This window comes from Giraffa tippelskirchi, chromosome 1 (assembly GCF_054371585.1).
Source record: "Giraffa tippelskirchi isolate mGirTip1 chromosome 1, T2T-mGirTip1v1.2.pri, whole genome shotgun sequence".
In the NCBI taxonomy this organism is placed as follows: domain Eukaryota; kingdom Metazoa; phylum Chordata; class Mammalia; order Artiodactyla; family Giraffidae; genus Giraffa; species Giraffa tippelskirchi.
In genome coordinates this window covers 160095915-160116043 of record NC_137275.1, presented here as the reverse complement: position 1 = coordinate 160116043, position 20129 = coordinate 160095915, and the positions used below count along the sequence as shown (strand labels likewise).

Genomic DNA, 20129 nt, shown 5'->3' with positions numbered 1-20129 from the left:
AAAAATAGTCACAATTTCCTCATGTTCATGAGAAAGACCATATTTGTTATTAGAAATGACAAAATTTTACCCTGAATGAAATTTGCAAATTCTTTCAAAAATAACATTTTAAATATGTAAATTTTTGCAAATAGAAAATAGTAGTTTTTCACAAGTCTATATATAGCAAGCCATCAGTGCTCCTTCCAATTTTTTCTTTCATTTACAAAAAAAAAAAATGCAAATGGAGTGTGGATTCAATATTTTATATAAAAATAAAACAAAATTTAACTTCTAAGCTTCAAGAATATACATTAGATGAACCCTATATATTTGAAAATACATTCAATTTTTATTATATAAATAATATTGGTAGTCTAAAAAAGTATACTACCAATTTGAATACCTACATAGTTATAGGTAATAGTTACAGCAAAATAAACCAGTAGGAAAACTTAATGCCTTCCATTTGCAGACATTATATTTTTTCTCCAAGATCCACTGCCAAATAGAGCAAAATACAAAAACAAACAAACAAACAAAAAAACACCACAAACTCAGTTAGCCCTGCTCTCCCACACAAACGGCAGAACAAGAGGGAAAAGCCAATGACAAAGTTACAAAGTAAAATGACATCGCTCTTGTGAGACCCCAAAATACATGAAGCATCTATCAGTAGTTTCTCTTCAGTTTCCTATAAATCAGCACTTTGGGTGTGTTGGTGGGGAGGTGGTTCTTTCTGTGCCACCGGAGATGGTTGGGGAATATCAGTATGTTCTGTGGTCTTGTTTTGACTTAATTTGGAGAGGGGATGTAACAAAAGCCATCCTTTGATTTGCCTTTGTTTAGAAACGTGGTGACTTTACTCATCTTTTACTTAGCTCCAGAAACTTGAGAAACAGACTGGTTCTGGTTTGAATGAATTCACCAGATAATTTTATTGACGGATAAGTAACAATTCACATACAGTTTGCTTTGAAAAAAAAAAAAATCTGAGTTGGTCTGCCTCATGATTTATACTGATTTTCTTTCTGTTCCCTGGGTTAGGCATAGAAAATGAATGCTAAAACAGTTCCCACGGTAGAAAGAGTCCCTGGTACTTCACCCCTACCATTGTCAGCTTTTCTACATTAGAGTTCTGCTATCTTCATAACACAGTATTTGTTTTAACTTTCTCCATAGGATTTCTTTTCTCCTTATTCTTCTAGGCTTTGTTTTCCATCTCTAATTTCAAACATTACATACAATTTTAAAAGGAACAAGAGACACAAATGTTATATAGTGCGAAGGGGAAGAAAAGAACATAGAAAGTAAAAGCTGCAATATTGCAATATGTACTTATAGAGCATAGAGTATGGATTCCACTCATTCGCAAACCCAAACAACCCCAATTTTGTCCTTTTCTATTTTAAAGGTGCCTTTCAAGGCTTGAATGGAGCCTCAAAATAGGATTCATTGAAATCCCTTTCAGTAACAAAAGAGGCACAGCAATGCAGCTATTAGAATGCTGAATAAAGCCCAGAGATTCAAAATATTGGCACAGTATGCATAACTACTGATCCATCAGCTAGGATTTAATAGGTTAGGTCCCCAAATAATGATTTTTGTGGTTCCAGGAAAAAAAATATTAGCAAAACAAAAAGACTTTTTCAAGGGATAGGAAGCTAGTTCCTTTACTCTGAATAAATAATCATATTCTTCAGTTTAAAATACACTATTCTTTTGAAGTACAGATAGAAGAAAATACATTTATGAGAGAACAGAACCTTCAGCAGTCTGAAAGCTGTACAATCACTTAAAATGCAACACAAAGGAATAATTCACACTCTGAATACATACAGACCTTGTAATCCTCATAAAACTGTCACATTCCTTTTTTCTGTATAAATTTACATTGAAGTCAATTACAAAGGCTCTGTTTATTTTATTAAGAATATTAAAAACTCTTTGCTAGAATACTATGGGGCTGTGACTCATTAAAGGTATATCATCTGTTATATATTGAATAGCATCTTTACATTTATACTTTTAAATATAGATTTCATAAGATATAATAAATCAGAAGCATTCATGAGACTCTGCTCAGCTATTCAAAATGTTATGATAATTTGTAAAAACTTACAGCAGCAAAATGAAGCTCTGCAGTTTTAAGTATTATTTTCATCATATTTTGACTAATAAAAACACTCATATGTATTTCCAAAAGAAGGAAACAGAGAAACTCTAAGAGTCTTCCTCACATTATTGATTTTCTTGCAATCGAACCATACTAAATTTTTGCTTCCATACATGCATGGCTTTACAATCAAGAGTTTTAAAAAGGCTAATAAAAGGTTAAAAAGGACAATGTCATTAACTGAGAGCTTCAAACATCCAAAACTTGCAAGTTCACCAAATAATTTTTAATTGGTCTCCAAAAATGACATGGATAACTCAGCTTTAATTTCTTACTCTATGCAAATAGAAGAGTTATTTATAAAGATCTTTCAATGTAATTTTGCAAATCAAGAGGTACATGGTTTTCCACTTACTATGTCACTTTATTCATCATCTTTAGTACATTTGTTTTCCAAAAGAAAAGAAAGTTGGTATATACTTATTTTTAAAGCATCATATATAAATTTTCCATTAATAGCTTGAAAAGTGAAAGTGAAAGCGTTAGTCCCTCAGTTGTGTGTGACTCTTTGCGGCCCCATGGACTATAGCCCACCAGGCTCCTCGGTCTATGGAATTCTCCAGGCAAGAATATTGGAGTCGGTTGCCATTCCCTTCTCCAGTGGATCTTCCCAACCCAGGGATCAAACCAGGGTCTCCAGCATTGGTCTGCTCATTGCTATGTGATTTGAGAATCAGTTTTTCTCAAAGCTTTGCTACTTGGATGTTTAGGACAAGACATCATTCTGTATTGTCAGTTTTCAGTGAATAATAACCTTTCCTTTTCCTGAGGATTTTCATAAACTGAGCTAATTTTTAAATTTTTTTTCTTGTATTCTGTAATCAAATACTTTTGCCCAAACAGTATACTGAATGACTATAGTTTAAAAAAGAGAGATTAGTTTATGATATTATCTTTTAGTACTAACCTAGTCCCCAATCTTCTGGTTCGTAGCCCCATAAAAATTGACCTTATTAGTTTTCCAAAAGAAGCAGCATTGACTGGATCCAGTTTGTGTTCCTGACAGTGTCGTAGGTAGTGGTTGTACAGAGTGCTTCTGGGGAGGCTCACTCCTTCTGCTGTCTCGTAATTGTCCAACAGCCACTGGAGCTAGTGTAAACAAGACAGGGTAAACAGAGAGACCGAATCATTCACCAAAATGCCTCTGAGACACTGCAACTACAACACACAGAAATATATAGACATTCCTCAAGCCACATGACAGGGAAACTGTTGCAATTTGGAGGCCTGTGTAATCTGAATGTGCAAACTCTTGGAAATTTAGATAGCTGACCAGCATTTATTGACCTCAGACCATGTCCATTCCTTCAAACATGCAAGCACCTATACAGACATACTAGTTTTCCTTGTATTGATTCCTATTTTGGAGATAAAAACCTCTTCAAGGAACTCAAATAACCCCATTAACTGCCTATAAATATAATTCGTAATTGGTACAGAAATAAACATATTACCAAGCCTGGCAGCATGGTGCATAATATGTCTTCAGTGCTGGTTTGTTACAACACATAATCAGCAGGCTGCCTTGTATAAATTTTTATATTAAGGCTCTATTCATTTTTACAGAATTCTAATTTACTTATCTAATTTACTTACACAAGATAATACAATAACAGCATTATCTACTGGGACAAATTCTACAAGCAGTAAGAAAATTTTTCAGTCTTCTCTTCCCCAGAAAGAAACTCGCTAGACACTGATTTTAAAAAATTATGTGTAACGAAAAAGGATCACTTATTACGATCATTTGAGTTTCTCTACCTAAAAACTACATTTTTTTCATAATTTTGGAAGACACACTAAAATGGTAGTTGGTAGAGCAATGTTTTCTCAGTCTGTAGTGCATATTTTAAAGTTTTACGGGTGGCTGATAACACATGAAAAGATGCTCAACATCACAAATGATTAGAAAAATGCAAATCAAAACTACAATGAGGTTATCACCTCACACCAGTCAGAATGGCCATAATCAAAAAAATCTACAAACAATAAATGCTGGAGAGGATGTGGAGAAAAGGGAATCCTCTTACATCAATGCTGGGAATGTAAACAGATACAGCCATTATGGAGAACAGTATGGAGATTATTTAAAGAACTAGGAATAAATCTACCATATGACCCAGGAATCCCACTACTGGGCATATACCCTGAGAAAGCCACAATTCTAAAAGACACATGTGCCCCAGTGTTCACTGCAGCACTATTTACAATAGCTAGGACATGGAAGCAACATAGATGTCCATCTATAGATGAATAGATAAAGAAGTTTTCATATATATATATATATATAAAACGTAATATTACTGAGCCATAAAAATGAACTAATTTGAGTCAGTTCTAATGAGGTGGATGTACCTAGAGCTTTTTACACAGAGTGAAATCAGAAAGAGGAAACCAGATACTGTATATTAACACAGACATATGGAATCTAGAAAAATGGTATTGATGAGCCTATTTGCAGGGAAAGAAAGGAGATGTAGATGTAGAGAATGGTCTTATGGTCACAGTGAGGGAAGGAAAGAGTGAGAGGAGTGGAGAACGTAGCATCTACACATATCCACTATCGTGTGTAATATAGCTGGTGAGAAGTTGCTATAGAACACAGAGAGCCCAGCCTAGCACTCTTTGATAACCTAGAAGGGTGGGATTCAGGGAGGGAGGGAAGGAGGCTCAAGAGGGAGGGGATACCTGTATAATTATGGCTGATTTGAGTTGTTGTATGGCATAAGCTAACACAACATGGTAAAACAATTCTCCTCCAATGAAAAAATCAATTAAGAAAATAAAGCTTTATGTTGTCCTGTGTGTATTTTTAAAAAAATCATCTTTAAAGTACAGTATGTGCAAGAAATTTTTAGAAAGATCAAATCTAGGCATATATTGCTGAGGTGCAACATTAGTAAATTAAATCATCAATCTGTTTATTATTTATTTACAAACATGTATGCGTGCTCAGTCATGTCTGACTTTTTTGTGACCCCATGGACTGTCAAACCCAGGTCTCGTGCGTCTCCTGCATTAGCAGGCAGATTCTTTATCACTGCGTCACCTGGGAAGCCCTTCTTTACAAAAAGAGAATTGAAATAGGTTTAAATAACTTTCTTAAGGCCATACATGAACTGTCTCAGAGCCTGATATAGTTTCCAACACATTTCCCTAATGACTCACATATCAGTCATTATTGCTACAAAAGTAGCATATATATCACATATTACTTGTCTAAACCAAATTTCCATGCCATATATATAAAGTGTGATAAAAAGTTGATATTCTACATGCAATTCAAGTTAAATATAAGTTATAGAAGTAAAAGAATCCCTTTATTGAGCATCAGCTATTAACCAGGCAATGTGCTAGGTGCCTACCAGATGCAAAAATTTATGTGACCTCACCCCTGTCCTCCAGTGTTTCACAATCACATACTAAAAATGATAATATGGACAGTCAAATAAACTAAAGCATTTCTCCATTTTGCTTACATAAAGATTTGTGATCAAACTTGAAACCTCCACTTTCAGAATCTTAACAAAAAAGACCATTAAAATATTTTCAAAAATTTTTTCCTTTAACCAAGACAAAGACTATTCCAGAACCATTTCAATGTCAAATATTCATACATGATATTTATATGTAACTAAACTTTATGTCATTAAACGCAAATTGATGTTGGCTTAGAAAATATGGCCACTAAGCCTAAAAGAGAGAGCAGAGTACTTTAAAAAAAAAATAAAATTAATGTTCTGGTCAGGAAGCCTTTAAGTTCTCCATGAAGCACATGTGCATATCAATACATTTAAATATATCTATCGCCTCTGAACATATACCATCATCCCCTAAACGTTTTTTTAAAGAGTATACAAAGTAAGTATTTATTTTTAATAATGGTCAAAAAATTAAGAATTTTTTTTTGATATGAATCATCTGTAACCTTACTGTCAGTAAACAACTTTTGTGGAGGCATTCACACATGATTCCTGAATATTCTACATGACACATAGAAAAAGTTCACATATACATATTCATTTAGGGTAAAGAGAGGAGGTAAACTGATTGGGATATTCAGTTATTAAAGCTCAGACTAGTATTCTGCCTACAACAGTGGGTCAGTACCTCTCTTTAGCACTCCTTTTTAAATTTTTAAGACTTCATTGATTATGAGCACAACTGATGGAGACAACACATAAAACATGGCAAATTAAACCTGTTTCACATATTTTATCCACATGCTTCAGTAAGATAACTGGGATTGGAAAGCGTTGTCTCCTCCCTTAATAGTGTTAGGACAGCTCTAGTCAACCATATTGCACAAAAGTGATGACTCTTGTTTTGTGTACATGTACTAGATAGAGCCTTCCATTGGTATTCTAAATACATAAAGGATATAAAATAAATAACGAGTGTCAAAATACAGAATATATATAAGGGAATATTCTACAAGGAATTAAATTCCTTGAGATCAAGAAATATAAAGAAAATACTACAAAAGTGCAAATGTAGTAAAAACTATTAAGTATTTTTTGAAAACCAGTAATGTTTTTGCAACTGAACTAATGAAGTACACATATCCACAAGCATGAAACACACAATGCTAGTAAAATGTCAAAGTTAAAAATGTCAAAGATATGTTTATATGTATATACATGTGTGTCCTCACATAATAATGCATATTGTCAAAGCTAAATGACATGATTATTTATCAAAAAATAAAAGTCAATAAAAAATCAAATATTTATCCCTTTGTTAATGAATAGAAAATATATTTATATAGGAAGTATTGGTTTAAGGGACTTTTTTCAGAAATGGAAAAATAATCAATTTTTAAATGTGAACTTTATAACAAAAAGTATACAAATAATAAAAGTAGATCTGATGTAAAATACTTTTAATAAGATATAAAGTAAATGAAAATAATTTATTTAATCAGATACAAATTAAAATTTCAAAAAACTGCCTTAACAGCTTACTAGTCTCCTTGCAAAATTTAGTTACTTAAAAGTAAAGATAAATATCTAAAAATGCTGTTGCTGCTGCTAAGTTGCTTCAGTCGTGTCCAACTCTGTGCGACCCCATAGACGGCAGCCCACCAGGCTCTGCCGTCGCTGGAATTCTCCAGACAAGAACACTGGAGTGGGTTTCCATTTCCTTCTCCAATGCATGAAAGTGAAAAGTGAAAGTGAAGTCGCTCAGTTGTGTCTGACTCTTCGTGACCCCATGGACTGAACCCTACCAGGCTCCTCTGTCCATGGGATTTTCCAGGCAAGAGTACTGGAGAGGGGTGCCATTGCCTTCTCCCATCTAAAAATGAGAGTTTATTAATATCTCATGATCAAGAGAATTGTCTTTTCAATAAATTTTAAAAATCTATAAAATAATTTGAAAAAACAAATCCAAAATAAAATATTTGAAGGGTACTAGCATAAATTGCCTTTTGTAAAAGTGAAAACCTGTGCCAAAATTAAAGTTTAACATAAAATACTTTTAGTCCAAAGGTTATAAAAATGTTAATCAGGCCATTCTTAATCAAAGAAAAGCTTCCACAGAAACAGTAAGATTATCACAGCATAGGTTGACTTAAAATACTCATAAGCCTAAATAATATTACTCAAGCCCCCAGTGAGTAACTTGGAGAAAACTAAGCTTTTATTGGATTGGCCATGTGGTCCTCTGAAGTGGCTAAGCAAGTCACTCAATTTGGACTGGCTGTTTTGCAAACATTGTTCTTATTATATAGTTCTACATTCTTAAAGATTCTTCTTCATTTCTAATCCAATTTTAAAAAATCTGAGTTTATTTGTAATATGTATTTGTGTGTCTGTGTATGTACACACACATCCATATGTGTATACATAATTATACACATATTATGTACACAAAATCATTAGTGGTTTGAAAAATTCCACAAGGGTGTATATTCTAGTGGATATATATAAAGTTTTACAGCAGCAAAGCTGGGCTTTGTTCCCTGTGCACTGTTTTCAGGAAGAGGAACTCTTATTCTTTGCCAGAAGCCTGGAGATCTCGTGGGAAGAGCACAGGGAGGTCAAGTGGAGGTAAAAGCCCTGAAGGATGAGAGGTGGCTCTGCTGTGGCCATGACAGCTCCAGCAAGGAAGCCTGCCAACAGCTGTACAGACAGAGGTAGTGCTCCTAGAAACTCACTGTGTAAGCAGAAATTGGTTTAGGAGTTATCATACATGATTTTGAAATTTAGCTGAGGAGTATAATCTACGTTCTACATGCCAGCATTTAATCTTTGAGTTTTGACACAGTGATGAAACTCTAAGTCAGATCTTTGAGTCTAAAACAGTATTAAGAAAGGACTAATTTTTATTATAAGAGAAACTGGGCAGTTAAATGTAACCTGAAGGCATTTACTCCATGTGTCACCCCAGGGAAGTTAATGCCTGTTATAAGATACATTGTTTCCTTGGGTTTTGTCTTGAATAAAATGTATTTGGATAGTTATTCAATATCCTTAACATTTACTAATTCAGAAATAAACCACTGCTGTTTCTTTTACTCATTCATAAAATGTCTTAAAAATATTTGTTTATATTTATGATTTTGAAAGCCTATGAAATACCATAGGAACTTTTAACCTTTATCTTTAAAACCTGAGTATTCTACTAATGAACTAACAAATTCATGTAAGGGTTGAAACCAAGATAATTGCATCTTTCAACCTTTGCATTTAATCTATATTAATCAGAGTAGATTAAGGAAGATGAACAGTTCCTATTTTTCCCAAAGAGAAATACTGATTGACAAATTAAAAAAAAAATACATATTGCATTCCCCAATTAACATCTAAATGTAACATTTGGCATTTTTTCCCAGATGGATTATTATCCATTAGGATTCATTTTAAGTTCAGTTCACTGATGATATGCATTTTGACAGGTCTTATTTCCATCATAACTTATATTTACAACACAGCCAAGTCAAGGGAAAGTGAGCATAAAACAATGTTTCGCTTTGAGCAGAATGTAGTTCAATAGCTAAAGTGCAAAAGTGATGAAACAATTATTTGCTAAATTGTGAAAGGTATATAAAATAAATGCCTAAAGCTATTTATATATTTTAAAGGGAATTTTTAAAAAGTACAAGCTGAAGAATGTTACATGAAATTTAGGAACAATTAATTTAAGAACATTTCTGCATTTAAATTTATAATCCAAAGTATTCCAAATTGGATACAGTATAACCATTAAATACCAATTTATATTAATTATAACTGAGGAATATAAAATAAACTTAAATCTGCAATGAAGAGAATTAAGATATTCTAATTCCATTTAGGAAGACCACCCATCATTTTACCCATAACATCTTCACATGCCAAAAAACTTAGAAATATTTAAATAAACTAAAGGCTCCACATGAGGAAATGACCGACCAGCAATATATTCTTTCATTCAAATGGTATACAGGGAAAAGACCACTGTCTATCAATAAGGCTGACACATACACCTAACTGAAGCACACTTCATAACAAAGAATGCATATATGATTCCCCAAATAAATGCACACACAATTGGCAAAGATACTTAGAATACTGAAGGTAAGATAAGGTCTTTTCCCACCCATTATTTGTTTTCTATGTTTAATCATTTAGAAAATATTTAGTGAGCATCTACTATGTACCAGGCACTGTTCTAGGCACCAGGGATGTTATCAGTGGACAAAACATATCAATCTTTACTGTCTTGGAATTTTCACTTGTCAATAAATATTTACTGTCTGCCTGTATGATGCTAATACTGAAATAAGTGCCATTGTGTTAATAATGTTAATAGAACATGGCATTCAATGTAACTGTACTCAGTCACTGGTGAGGTTGGATATGAAAAAGACAAGTTATAAATGCATTTTGACCTGCATGATAACAGCATGATGATGATAAAAATAGAGCAGCAGTACAAAATATTCTTAAGAATATGCTGAACAGGGATATAAAGTTTAATATCTCACTCCATCTACTAATGTGTAGAAAGAGAGGTGAAAAATGAAGCAATCAAGCTGGATTATACTGACAGGGGTTATTTACTTGACTCTAATAAGAGACTCCTGAATTACTGCAAATAATCAAATATATAATGAGAAAATAGAAAATCTATTCTATTCCATATTGCAAAATAGAATGACAACAGACTTTCAGCTCAAAAATCATGACTAGTAGGTATGGAATACAACTTATTGATAATTTCTCCTAAGTTTTGCCTAATGAAATCGGTCCTTTGTAGAAATTGATATCAGGGAACTACCATCATAAAGTTGAATTCATGTTCACTTCAAAGAATCCCACAAACCTCAAATATTTCTGTGTCATATATAGTAAGGGATAAAGGTAACTTCTAGTTTATTAACATTGAAATTGTTAGCCATATTTAAATTAAAAGAAAACTTTTCACACATGTTTTTTATACAACTGAAGATCACCAATTAGTTTAACAGAATTTAAAATACCCTCACCGGGTGATTATCAACTGGAATGCATGTAGTAGCTTATTCCTTAGATAATAAATCTAACAAAATTAGGAGCATCACTAACTTTTCAAGGACAGAAAGACAAGAGGACATTTTTTTTTTCTGTTCAGGTAGAAACAAAACTGGCCATCACCAGAAACACTGACTCCTTCTTCACTATTTATATGCATCTAAAGAATCATTTTTATTTCCAAAGACTTGATTATAAATGTGTTGTTTTCAAGTAAAAGTAACTATACCTCAGAGGTATAATAAAAGTGAATCAGGATATTTAGATAAAGATTATCACTGCATTAACAACATTTATGCCCATCTTTCTATATAATGAAATGCCTCTGTCAATTGTAAACAGTATGGGAGAGTATGGGAGAGTTGCCATGCTATGTGATAAAAAATACAAAGCCATAGAGTAAAAAACATGCCTCTGCTGTTTATGCAGCTTAATTCACACATTCATTAACATTAGTGCTTCATGAATTTCATAAGAGAATAACAATTTTAAAATATCTGAAAAGTTTAAAAATCAAATCAAGACATACAAGAAAAACTTTTCTTATATCCACATTATTATTCATAAAAAGACTAATTTGATTAATTCAAGTTAAATTAAGCATATCACATATTTTACTAAAATATATATCTCAAACGAAAATGAGATGTGAATTGAATATCAAAGCACAAATTCTTAGATAACTGAAAGTTCAAAAAAGTAACTGGAAACTTAAGGAATTGTTTTTTATACCTCTACACATTTTTGACCAAAATGAACAACACTTTCAACACTTGCCATTTTCAAAACAAAACACCAGGTGGTCCTCACCCCCTCTCCAAAACAAACATTCTAATAGTATATAGTAAATCAGCCTTTACACACAACCACAGATTCATGCCAACACAGCAGGAATATACCTATGAAACATATTAATATAAAAGAGTGATATACTGCATACAAATTTTCAGAAAGGGGAAAATCATATTACTTAAACTTTCAAAAGAAGGGCCAAAATATATATTATTTTAGAATTTATAATCTATAATTTTCACCAAAGTTGTAGTCATTCTCCAAGTACATTAACCTGTTTTTATTTGCCATGATACCTCCCTTTGGGAAAACAAAAACAAACTACTTCATCTAAAAACAAATATGTAAGAACATAACAAAGTATTTTGTGTTATGTTGGAATATAAAATTTAAATGTTTGAAAATCCACATATTTAAAAAGCAAATGAAAACATTTTCTATAAGCTAAAGTTCTAAAGTTTATTGAAAAAAAATAATGATATTTTATTTCATTTAGGTGATCCAATTTTGGACTGTTCCGTCAAAAATATGGGGAAGAATTAAAAATAACTTATCTCTAAATTTAAGAATATATTGTTGGTTGGAGGGAAAACTCTAATTATTATTATACTGTTACTGATACTAATTTAGCAGAAGAACTGTCTAGACAGATTTAAGTCTAGGTCTATTTAGTCTTCCCTATATATTCAGAAATCATGATAACAGAATAATTCTTAATCAATTTTCATTGATTCCCCAAAATTTGAACATTTAATGAGAATGTTTATAGTTTCATAAATGGTTATCACTTTCTTATCCTCACCAGTGTTATAGTGATGCTGCATCTGTAACGGTTAAAAGCTTTAAGAAATAGTAATAACAGTAATACTGTTTTATCTCAATTAATAGCAGTTTATGGCTTATTTAGAGCCTCACTTCTTCTCTTGGCCCAGACTTATTTTTCTTTAAATCTTAGGATCTGAGCTCCTCTAGGGAGCTGTTTCCTGCCCTCTGGTAAATACATCATTTTAAACAGTTTATCATTGGGTTTGGCATTAATGTTTTTCCACTTAAAGGATATTACTGATCATACAAATAGAGAAAACCATTTCTTCATCTCAGACATGAAGATGCAGATTACAAACATTTGCTTCATAACATTATAAATAAATGCCACACTAGAAAAATTAAAATTATCAACCACTTTTTACCAATCATGGCAGCTTGTTATTAATTTGGAAATGTTATATCTGTACCAAAACAGTACAAAATCCTATTGAAGTAGTATATTGTGGGCTCTATTTTTAGCTAGTCCACTGTACAAAAATGCCTTTAAGTGATATAGAGATCATAAGCAGCTGAGAAAGGAAGGTTAAGAAGCAAAATAAATAAGTAAATAAATAAAACAAGCATTTAGAAGCAAGCAACACATGCAGAACAAGCAAGAGATTAGTTTACATGAAGAAGAGGCAACTTACATGGCTGTTGAGAAGAGAGCTTCTGTGAGTGGACAGACCGTCAGACTTTTGCAGCGTCTCAATCGCCATTTCAATCTGATAATAGATGTCATTAAAAAAAGGGCTCAAGACAAGATAGTAATAAAAGGCTCACCAGAGAATTTTTGATAGATTCTTTAAAGTTCAATTTCTCCTTCAATGGTGGCTAATGAACAGCTCTCACTAAATGTGTATTTCCCCCTTCCTCCCCCCAATCCCAGAAAATAACATAAAAACAAGCACACTAATAATAAGCTCAATCATAAAAGTAAACCTTTTGGAATATTCCACAATTATAATCAGAATGGAGACCTGAGGAGCGGGAACCCCAGTGGATTGTGCTAGTTAAAACATTCTTGACTTTCATAGTTCAAGATGTTAGATAGTAACCACTCTCTCTCTCGTCTCCCACCTAAAAAGTATTTAATATTTGCTGTATTCTGTCACAAAAGGAAAATAGTACAGATTTTCTATTTTATATACATTAGTATTTTAATGCAAATGTGCAAAGACACCTTTATTAATGTTCAAAAGTTACTAAGTCTAACCATTTCTCTCTAAACTCTGTATTAAAACTTGGAAGTGGAGCATCATTAGTATGGACACATTTAGATGTCAGCATGGATCTTGTATCATATTTTAAGATGTGGTGGTGAGGCAGAGATATTAGAAATGAGAGCAGAAATGGAATGTAGAAGAGAAAATAATTCAGAGCCAACAAAGAAAAGGGACAACCACAGAAACAATTTTATTCTGCGTAATATCAGTGTATGATGAGTAATCATAACACCTTAATTAAGTAGGAGGTGCCAATAATAAATGAGATGTGCTGTTGATCCCTTCATATTTAAAGATAACTCTCTCTCAGCTCCTAGCACTACAGCATGTACTGCAAGATCAGGTTCCAAACACCCTGTATTTGATTACTGGATTTTATTAACAATATTAGCTAAAGATAAATTTAAAAATCACAGTATAAAAGAAAGAAATAATTATTTTTATTTTTGCTACCTGATAAAATCAATACTCATATAAGCAGTTAAGAAAAATATTTGATGCTTTCAAACATAGATAAATTATATTTTACACTAGCTATGGAAATTAATGATGCCTTGAAATTTTAACATACTGCCTACTCCTATCCAAAAAAAAAAAAAAATGGATGGCAAATCCATAGCAGAACAAAGTCTTGTTTTTCCCATCAAGTGACCAATTGCTTTATAGTAGAATACTTTATAGCATATTAAAAAGTAGAGACATTACTTTGCCAACAAAGGTCCGTCTAGTCAAGGCTATGGTTTTTCCAGTAGTCATGTATGGATGTGAGACTGTGAAGAACACTGAGCACGAAAGAATTGATGCTTTTGAACTGTAGTGTTGGAGAAGACTCTTGAGAGTCCCTTGGACTGCAAGGAGATCCAACCAGTCCATCCTAAAGGAGATCAGTCCTGGGTGTTCACTGGAAGGACTGATGTTGAAGCTGAAACTTCAATATATTGGCCACCTCATGAGAAGAGTTGACTCATTGGAAAAGACCCTGACGCTGGGAAGGATTGGGGGCAGGAGAAGGGGCAGACAGAGGATGAGATGGTTGGATGGCATCACCGACTCAATGGACATGGGTTTGGGTGGACTCCGGGAGTTGGTGATGGACAGCGAGGCCTGGCGTGCTGAGATTCATGGGGTCACAAAGAGGTGGACACGACTGAGCAACTGAACTGAACTGAACTTTATAGATAGAATGTTCAGTCTCAATTATGCCAACATTAAATTTAGTTTCCTTAGGAATTGGTAGCTTTAATTTTATGTTATTTCCCCAAGTTACTGGTTCTTCTTTCTCAGAGTTAATAAAATATAATACAGAGAAGAATGTTAGGTTAGAAATTATAGAAAAATACTCTTAAATATGTATTAAAATAATTCGTATAGCATTGAAACATGTATATTATCATATGTGAAACAGAACACCATTCCAGGTTCGATGCATGAGACAAATGCTCAGGGCTGGGGCAATGGGATGACCCAGAGGGATGGGATGGGGAGGGAGGTGGGAGGGGGGTTCAGGATGGGGAACACATATAAACCCATGGCTGATTCACGTCAATGTATGGCAAAAACCACTACAATATTGTAAAGTAGTTCGCCCCCAACTAAAATAAATAAATTTAATAAAAAAATAAAATAAAAATAAATAAATAAATAAAATAATCCGTAAGGTGATAGAACACAATTTGTTATTTTGTTAAATTTTTTTAGATCACACACTTAAGTAAACTGGCTTCTGAAATACTCTTTGCCAGATGGAATGTTAATGTATTTCATCATTATACTTGAAAATAAACTGATGAAAATGATACTGTACAAGCCAAGAAAATACATTACAGGAAGAGTAATGTAAATTCTACTAAATTTACTAAATGTTAAATTGTAAAACTAAAGAATATCAGTATTCTTTACTAAAGAATTTTACTAAAATATTAAACAAGATTTTACTAAAATGTTAAATGGTAAAACTAAAGAATCTCAGTGTTACAACTCTTAAAAGGGTATCAATAAGTATTCCTGCTTTCAGAGAGAAAACATGTATCAAAAGATAGCTGAAAAGTCCCATCCTCAAGTAACTATAAATCTCTTCTAGGAAGAATTTGCTCAAAACTCTAATTTGCTAAAATGCCTACATTTTTTTTAAAGTTTGAGTTGGAAAATTTGAAATTAGATTTTAGTCTACTTAAAAATAAAATGATCTGTTTCTTGTGATTTTACAGGTTTAGGTAAAAGGTAAAAATCACCAAAAATGTAAAAGCAGAGCAATAATGAGGGAGAGATCCACATTCAGATTTGCTTGTTAACAGCAATTTCCATTTCTTTATGACTAAAGGATTTGTTGATTTGACAATTAAAAATTGAGTGCAGTAAACGAACATTTTCCATTTCTTCCCTAAACCAACTAAGCTTTGGACTATAGCTTAGCTTGTTTTCTTTCTTTTTTTTTTGGAGAAAAAGTTCTCTGAACTAAGGTATATTATAGCCCAGTTGTGTCTCTTAACCATCTTAGGACTGAGTGCCTAATAGTGCACACGTCCTCTCCACGATTATCTAATGCTAGGATATGTGTTGCTTTGGAGTTTGGACTGGTCCATGGTGATCCTGTACTATTGCCTCATAATCAGATAAGAAGCTATAGCAACTACTCTTAGATCAAATGGTGGGATACTCTATTTGAGATGAGATGTTCGGCCTGGAAAGCCAGTCTTATAGAGCGTTAAGTGTGATTACTGGAGTGGGTGAGACTTAAAACTCCCTGTGTGAAAGAGCAGGTAAGAAACTGATATACATTCCAGCCACATTGGGCACATGAATTCTTAGAAAAATAGGTCTTTTCTGGAAGATAAAGAAAGATACTTAGTAATATATTAATTCTTGGGGTGAATTAAAACCCTCCAGATTCATCAGCTAAAACAGGATTCCTATGAGAATGGGAATCTAACTCTGAGGGTGGTTACCAGTCAGACAGAGAAACCCTTGCTCCAGTGCTACTGCAGAAACATTTTCAGAAACTGGAAAAGAGGATTTCACACTGTGTTTAGACACATCATTGAAATATTAGAGGACTGAACAGCCTCTGGGTCAGAAAAATGATAGAGATCAATGAAAAGTTTTCCAGCCATAGGAGTTACAAGTGTGGGATGATCAACCTCAGATGCCACCCCAACAGAATGCCTGGTAAAGTCTGAAAAGTCAGAATTCAGGAAATGTGGAGAGCTTCCTACATGCATAGGCCAGGTTTCTTCCTGACCACACAACAGCAGGAAGACAGAAGACCTCTTTGCAGTGTGCTGCAAGACAAAGCACTACGGAGCATACTTCTAAAGATGAGACCTGATTTGAGCATTTGCTGCAAATATTTTACAATGAAGACTATTCAGGGAATCCCAGACTTCATCAGCAGGGACACCCATCAGTTTTGCTCTGAGTGAAGCTTAATTTGGGTGAAGAAAGAGAGGAAGGTAACACCAACTGCTATGACAAAACAATGTCTGGGCTTGTGTCACCAGTTAGGAACTGGAGAATTCAAGTAAATACAGGTATGGCTCGGTTCCCACAACCAAACACTGAATTCTCAAAAGACAGAATACCAGGGCTTCCCCCATTTGGGCAAAAGGTTCTCCATACTAAGAATGTGACCTAAAAATCAGGCTGCAGACTCTTTTTCCAACCACTGAAATGCTAACGTTGCCTTGTTAGAATCAAAGGACAGGTGGAGAGTCTCCAAGCACCTAGGGTAACTTGAGGCTAGTAAGATAGTCACTCAAGAATCAGTGTCATGATAAGGACTTAAAAGAAAAGTCACACAAGCCCTTAAGAAAAGAGGATGAGAGAGCACAGGAGAGGGGTCAAATGCTGGTCTGAAGTCCGGTAAATACAGCGTTTGTATTCTCTTTTCCCGAGCTCAAAGAAGAGATCAATATTGTACTTTTACTAAAGCAGCAAATACTTTTAAAGAGAAAAATGTAAGAAGAAAAAAGCATTTTCCCTATTATTTATAATTCCCCATCGTTATTTATAATTGATATTTATGGTTCCCTGTTGCCTTTTCACGCAGGAGAATCCTTATCACAGGATGGTGTCTTGTTTTGCAGAGCTATCATCAGGCTTTAAGTGCTCTGCTGGAGGGTTGAGAGATTTGAGGAGACGGGGACCTGGGCAAAGTGGAAGGGAACATTCATTGGCAGATGATGGGCAGACTGGGGAGGACAGGTGGTGCAGAGGGGCTCTGAGGGACTCTGCAGTGTGTGACCCTTAACCCTTAGCTCTTTCCTCCACAACATCTTCAGTAAAATTGATGCCACTCACACATACTTCAGGTACAAGTAGTCAAAACTGGCTGGAGCACAGTCTTCATTTAGGGGCAGTTGATGCTGTCATAAAGGTAAATCTCAGGTTCAAATGCAGAGAATCCTGGAGAGGTATTGAGTCTTTTATTTATTGTTGACATTAATTTTGTCATCACCATTACTTCTAAGAGAGAGAGTTATTTAAGTAATTCTGGAAACAGTTGTTTTAGAGCTAATCTTATTTCAAACATCAGGAGGCATCAATGTTGGGGAATGTCAATCACCTTCAGTGAAAATGAACAGGACTGTTGACCTCAAACTGAGAGATGCTGAATCTTTTTGCAGGAGTTGCACAGGGCCAAAAAGAGGCTCCCCTGTACATGTGATTTATATACATATTATGGGCATCTATTCCATGGCCCAAATAGAATATCACACATGTGGACAGTTAGAACTTTGTCTTAATGTAAATATTGACCATTCAATTATGTGCCATTAACAGAAGGAAAAAGAATAATTATATCAACTTATTCATTGTCTATAGGTCAAGGCATATTCTAGTGACTCTGAAAAGGCTTTTTAATCTTTTTTAAAGACTAAAGGTCAAGATTGATATATTCAACTACCACTATAATTAAAATTGGTCTCATGGTAGAAATTATTTCCTTTCTAGAACTAAGAAAGCAATTTAAAAATAGAAATAATACCACAATGTTTTATGATTTATAAAGCCTTTTTAGATTAAATCTCATTTGATCTTCACAACAACTTTGTGAGACAGCAAAGGTAAGCAATATTATCTCCTTCTCACAGATCACAAAATTGAGTGTCTCTGGGATTACATAGGTATTTATACACCTGGAGACTGGAATCCAAGACTTATCACTCTACATTCAACATAATTTCCATTTTATACAAGTACAACATGAACATTAATAAAGTGGAAATATCACTGTTTTTAACAAAATATCTTCTGAGGAGTGGCTTGTAAGATTAAAATTTGCTAAGTGATTTGCTATTAGCAAAATTCATTTTCTAATAGAAAGGGCTTGAATATGATTAATAAGCATTGCTTGAAAATGATTTCAAAGTGATCAAGTTACAAAGCAACAAAAAGTTTTCAATGATAGCTAATTTTACTTATCATAAAAGTTATGTAATGATTGTATTTTCTTATTAATATAGGTTATTTTGTTAACCTCACAAGTTAACATTTTTTAGAGAAACATCATTTTTGTTTCCTTGTAAAAGACAAGTAAATTCATTAGAGAAACCCAATGAAGAGAACACACTTAAGACTGGAAATTTCCTTTGGGATAATTTTTCTCCTGAACTTTTGACTTTACATTTTGTTTGATTTGAGATCAAGAAAGATACAAATGGGTTTCCCTGATAGCTCAGCTGGTAAAGAATCCACCTGCAATGCAGGGTACCCTGGTTTGATTCCTGGGTCAGGAAGAGCCCTGGAGAAAGGGATAGGCCACTCACTCCAGTATTCTTGGGCTCCCTTTGTGGCTCAGAAGGTAAATAATCTGCATGCAATGTGGGAGACTTGGGCTCTATCCCTGGGTTGGGAAGATCCCCTGGAGAAGGGCATGGCAATCCACACCAGTATTCTTGCCTGGAGAATCCCCATGGATAGAGGAGCCTGGTGGGCTACCGTCCATGGGGTCGCAAAGAGTTGTACATGATTGAGCGACTAAGCACAGCACAGCAAGATACAAATATTTCTACTTGGTGGCTTGTTTAGAAAAAGTACCTGTGACAACTGCCCTTATACCTGTTAGAAATGACCACCTCCAAAAAAAAAAAAATGAAATGACCACCTCCTGTTGTGTTAGTGTGTGTTGGATGGCGGGGAATTTCACAGTAAGTACTTCAAACCAGGAGCACAAGGAAAAAACCCTTTCACTCTGCATCTAGTCTATATAATCACAACACAGGTGTTTTCCAAGTGTGGTCCTAGACGCTTGTTAGAATCATCTGAACACGTGTTAGAAATGCAAACCAACAATAATGAAAAACAGACAAAAAGAATGGAGCTCAAATTCAGTGCTCTGTGACAACCTAGAGGGGTGAGATGGGATGGGAGGTGGGTGGGAGTTCAAAAGGGAGGGGACATATGTGTACCTGTGGCTGATTCATGTTGATGTATGGCAGAAACCAACACAGTATTGTAAACTAATCATCCTCCAATTAAAAATAAATAATTTTTTAAAAAAAGAATGAAAATTGCATCCTGGCTGCTCATATGTGTTGCTGATGCTTTGATCTCTTCTTCAGTTTTTCCAAAGCAGCACTTTTCAGAAAGTAAGGTGTAACCCATTAGCAGGTTATGAAATCAACTACCCTGACCAGCATTTTTTAAACATTAAAT

At 34.1% G+C, this 20129-nt stretch overlaps 1 protein-coding gene across 17 annotated transcripts in view; it reads right to left on the bottom strand.

Annotated features, from left to right (window-relative positions):
* Window positions 1-20129, bottom strand: part of RFX3 (regulatory factor X3) — a 309752-nt gene that overhangs the window by 67593 nt on the left and 222030 nt on the right. For 11 of the 17 annotated variants that reach the window (XM_081502365.1, XM_081502308.1, XM_081502330.1 and 8 more), the window contains 2 exons: window positions 12900-12974; window positions 3063-3244 (listed from right to left, as the gene is read on the bottom strand). In XM_081502365.1, coding sequence (XP_081358491.1) covers window positions 3063-3244; window positions 12900-12974 — 257 coding nt within the window. The remainder of the gene's footprint in view (window positions 1-3062; window positions 3245-12899; window positions 12975-20129) is intronic. The other 6 variants (XM_081502430.1, XM_081502450.1, XM_081502339.1 and 3 more) reach the window with 1 other exon arrangement.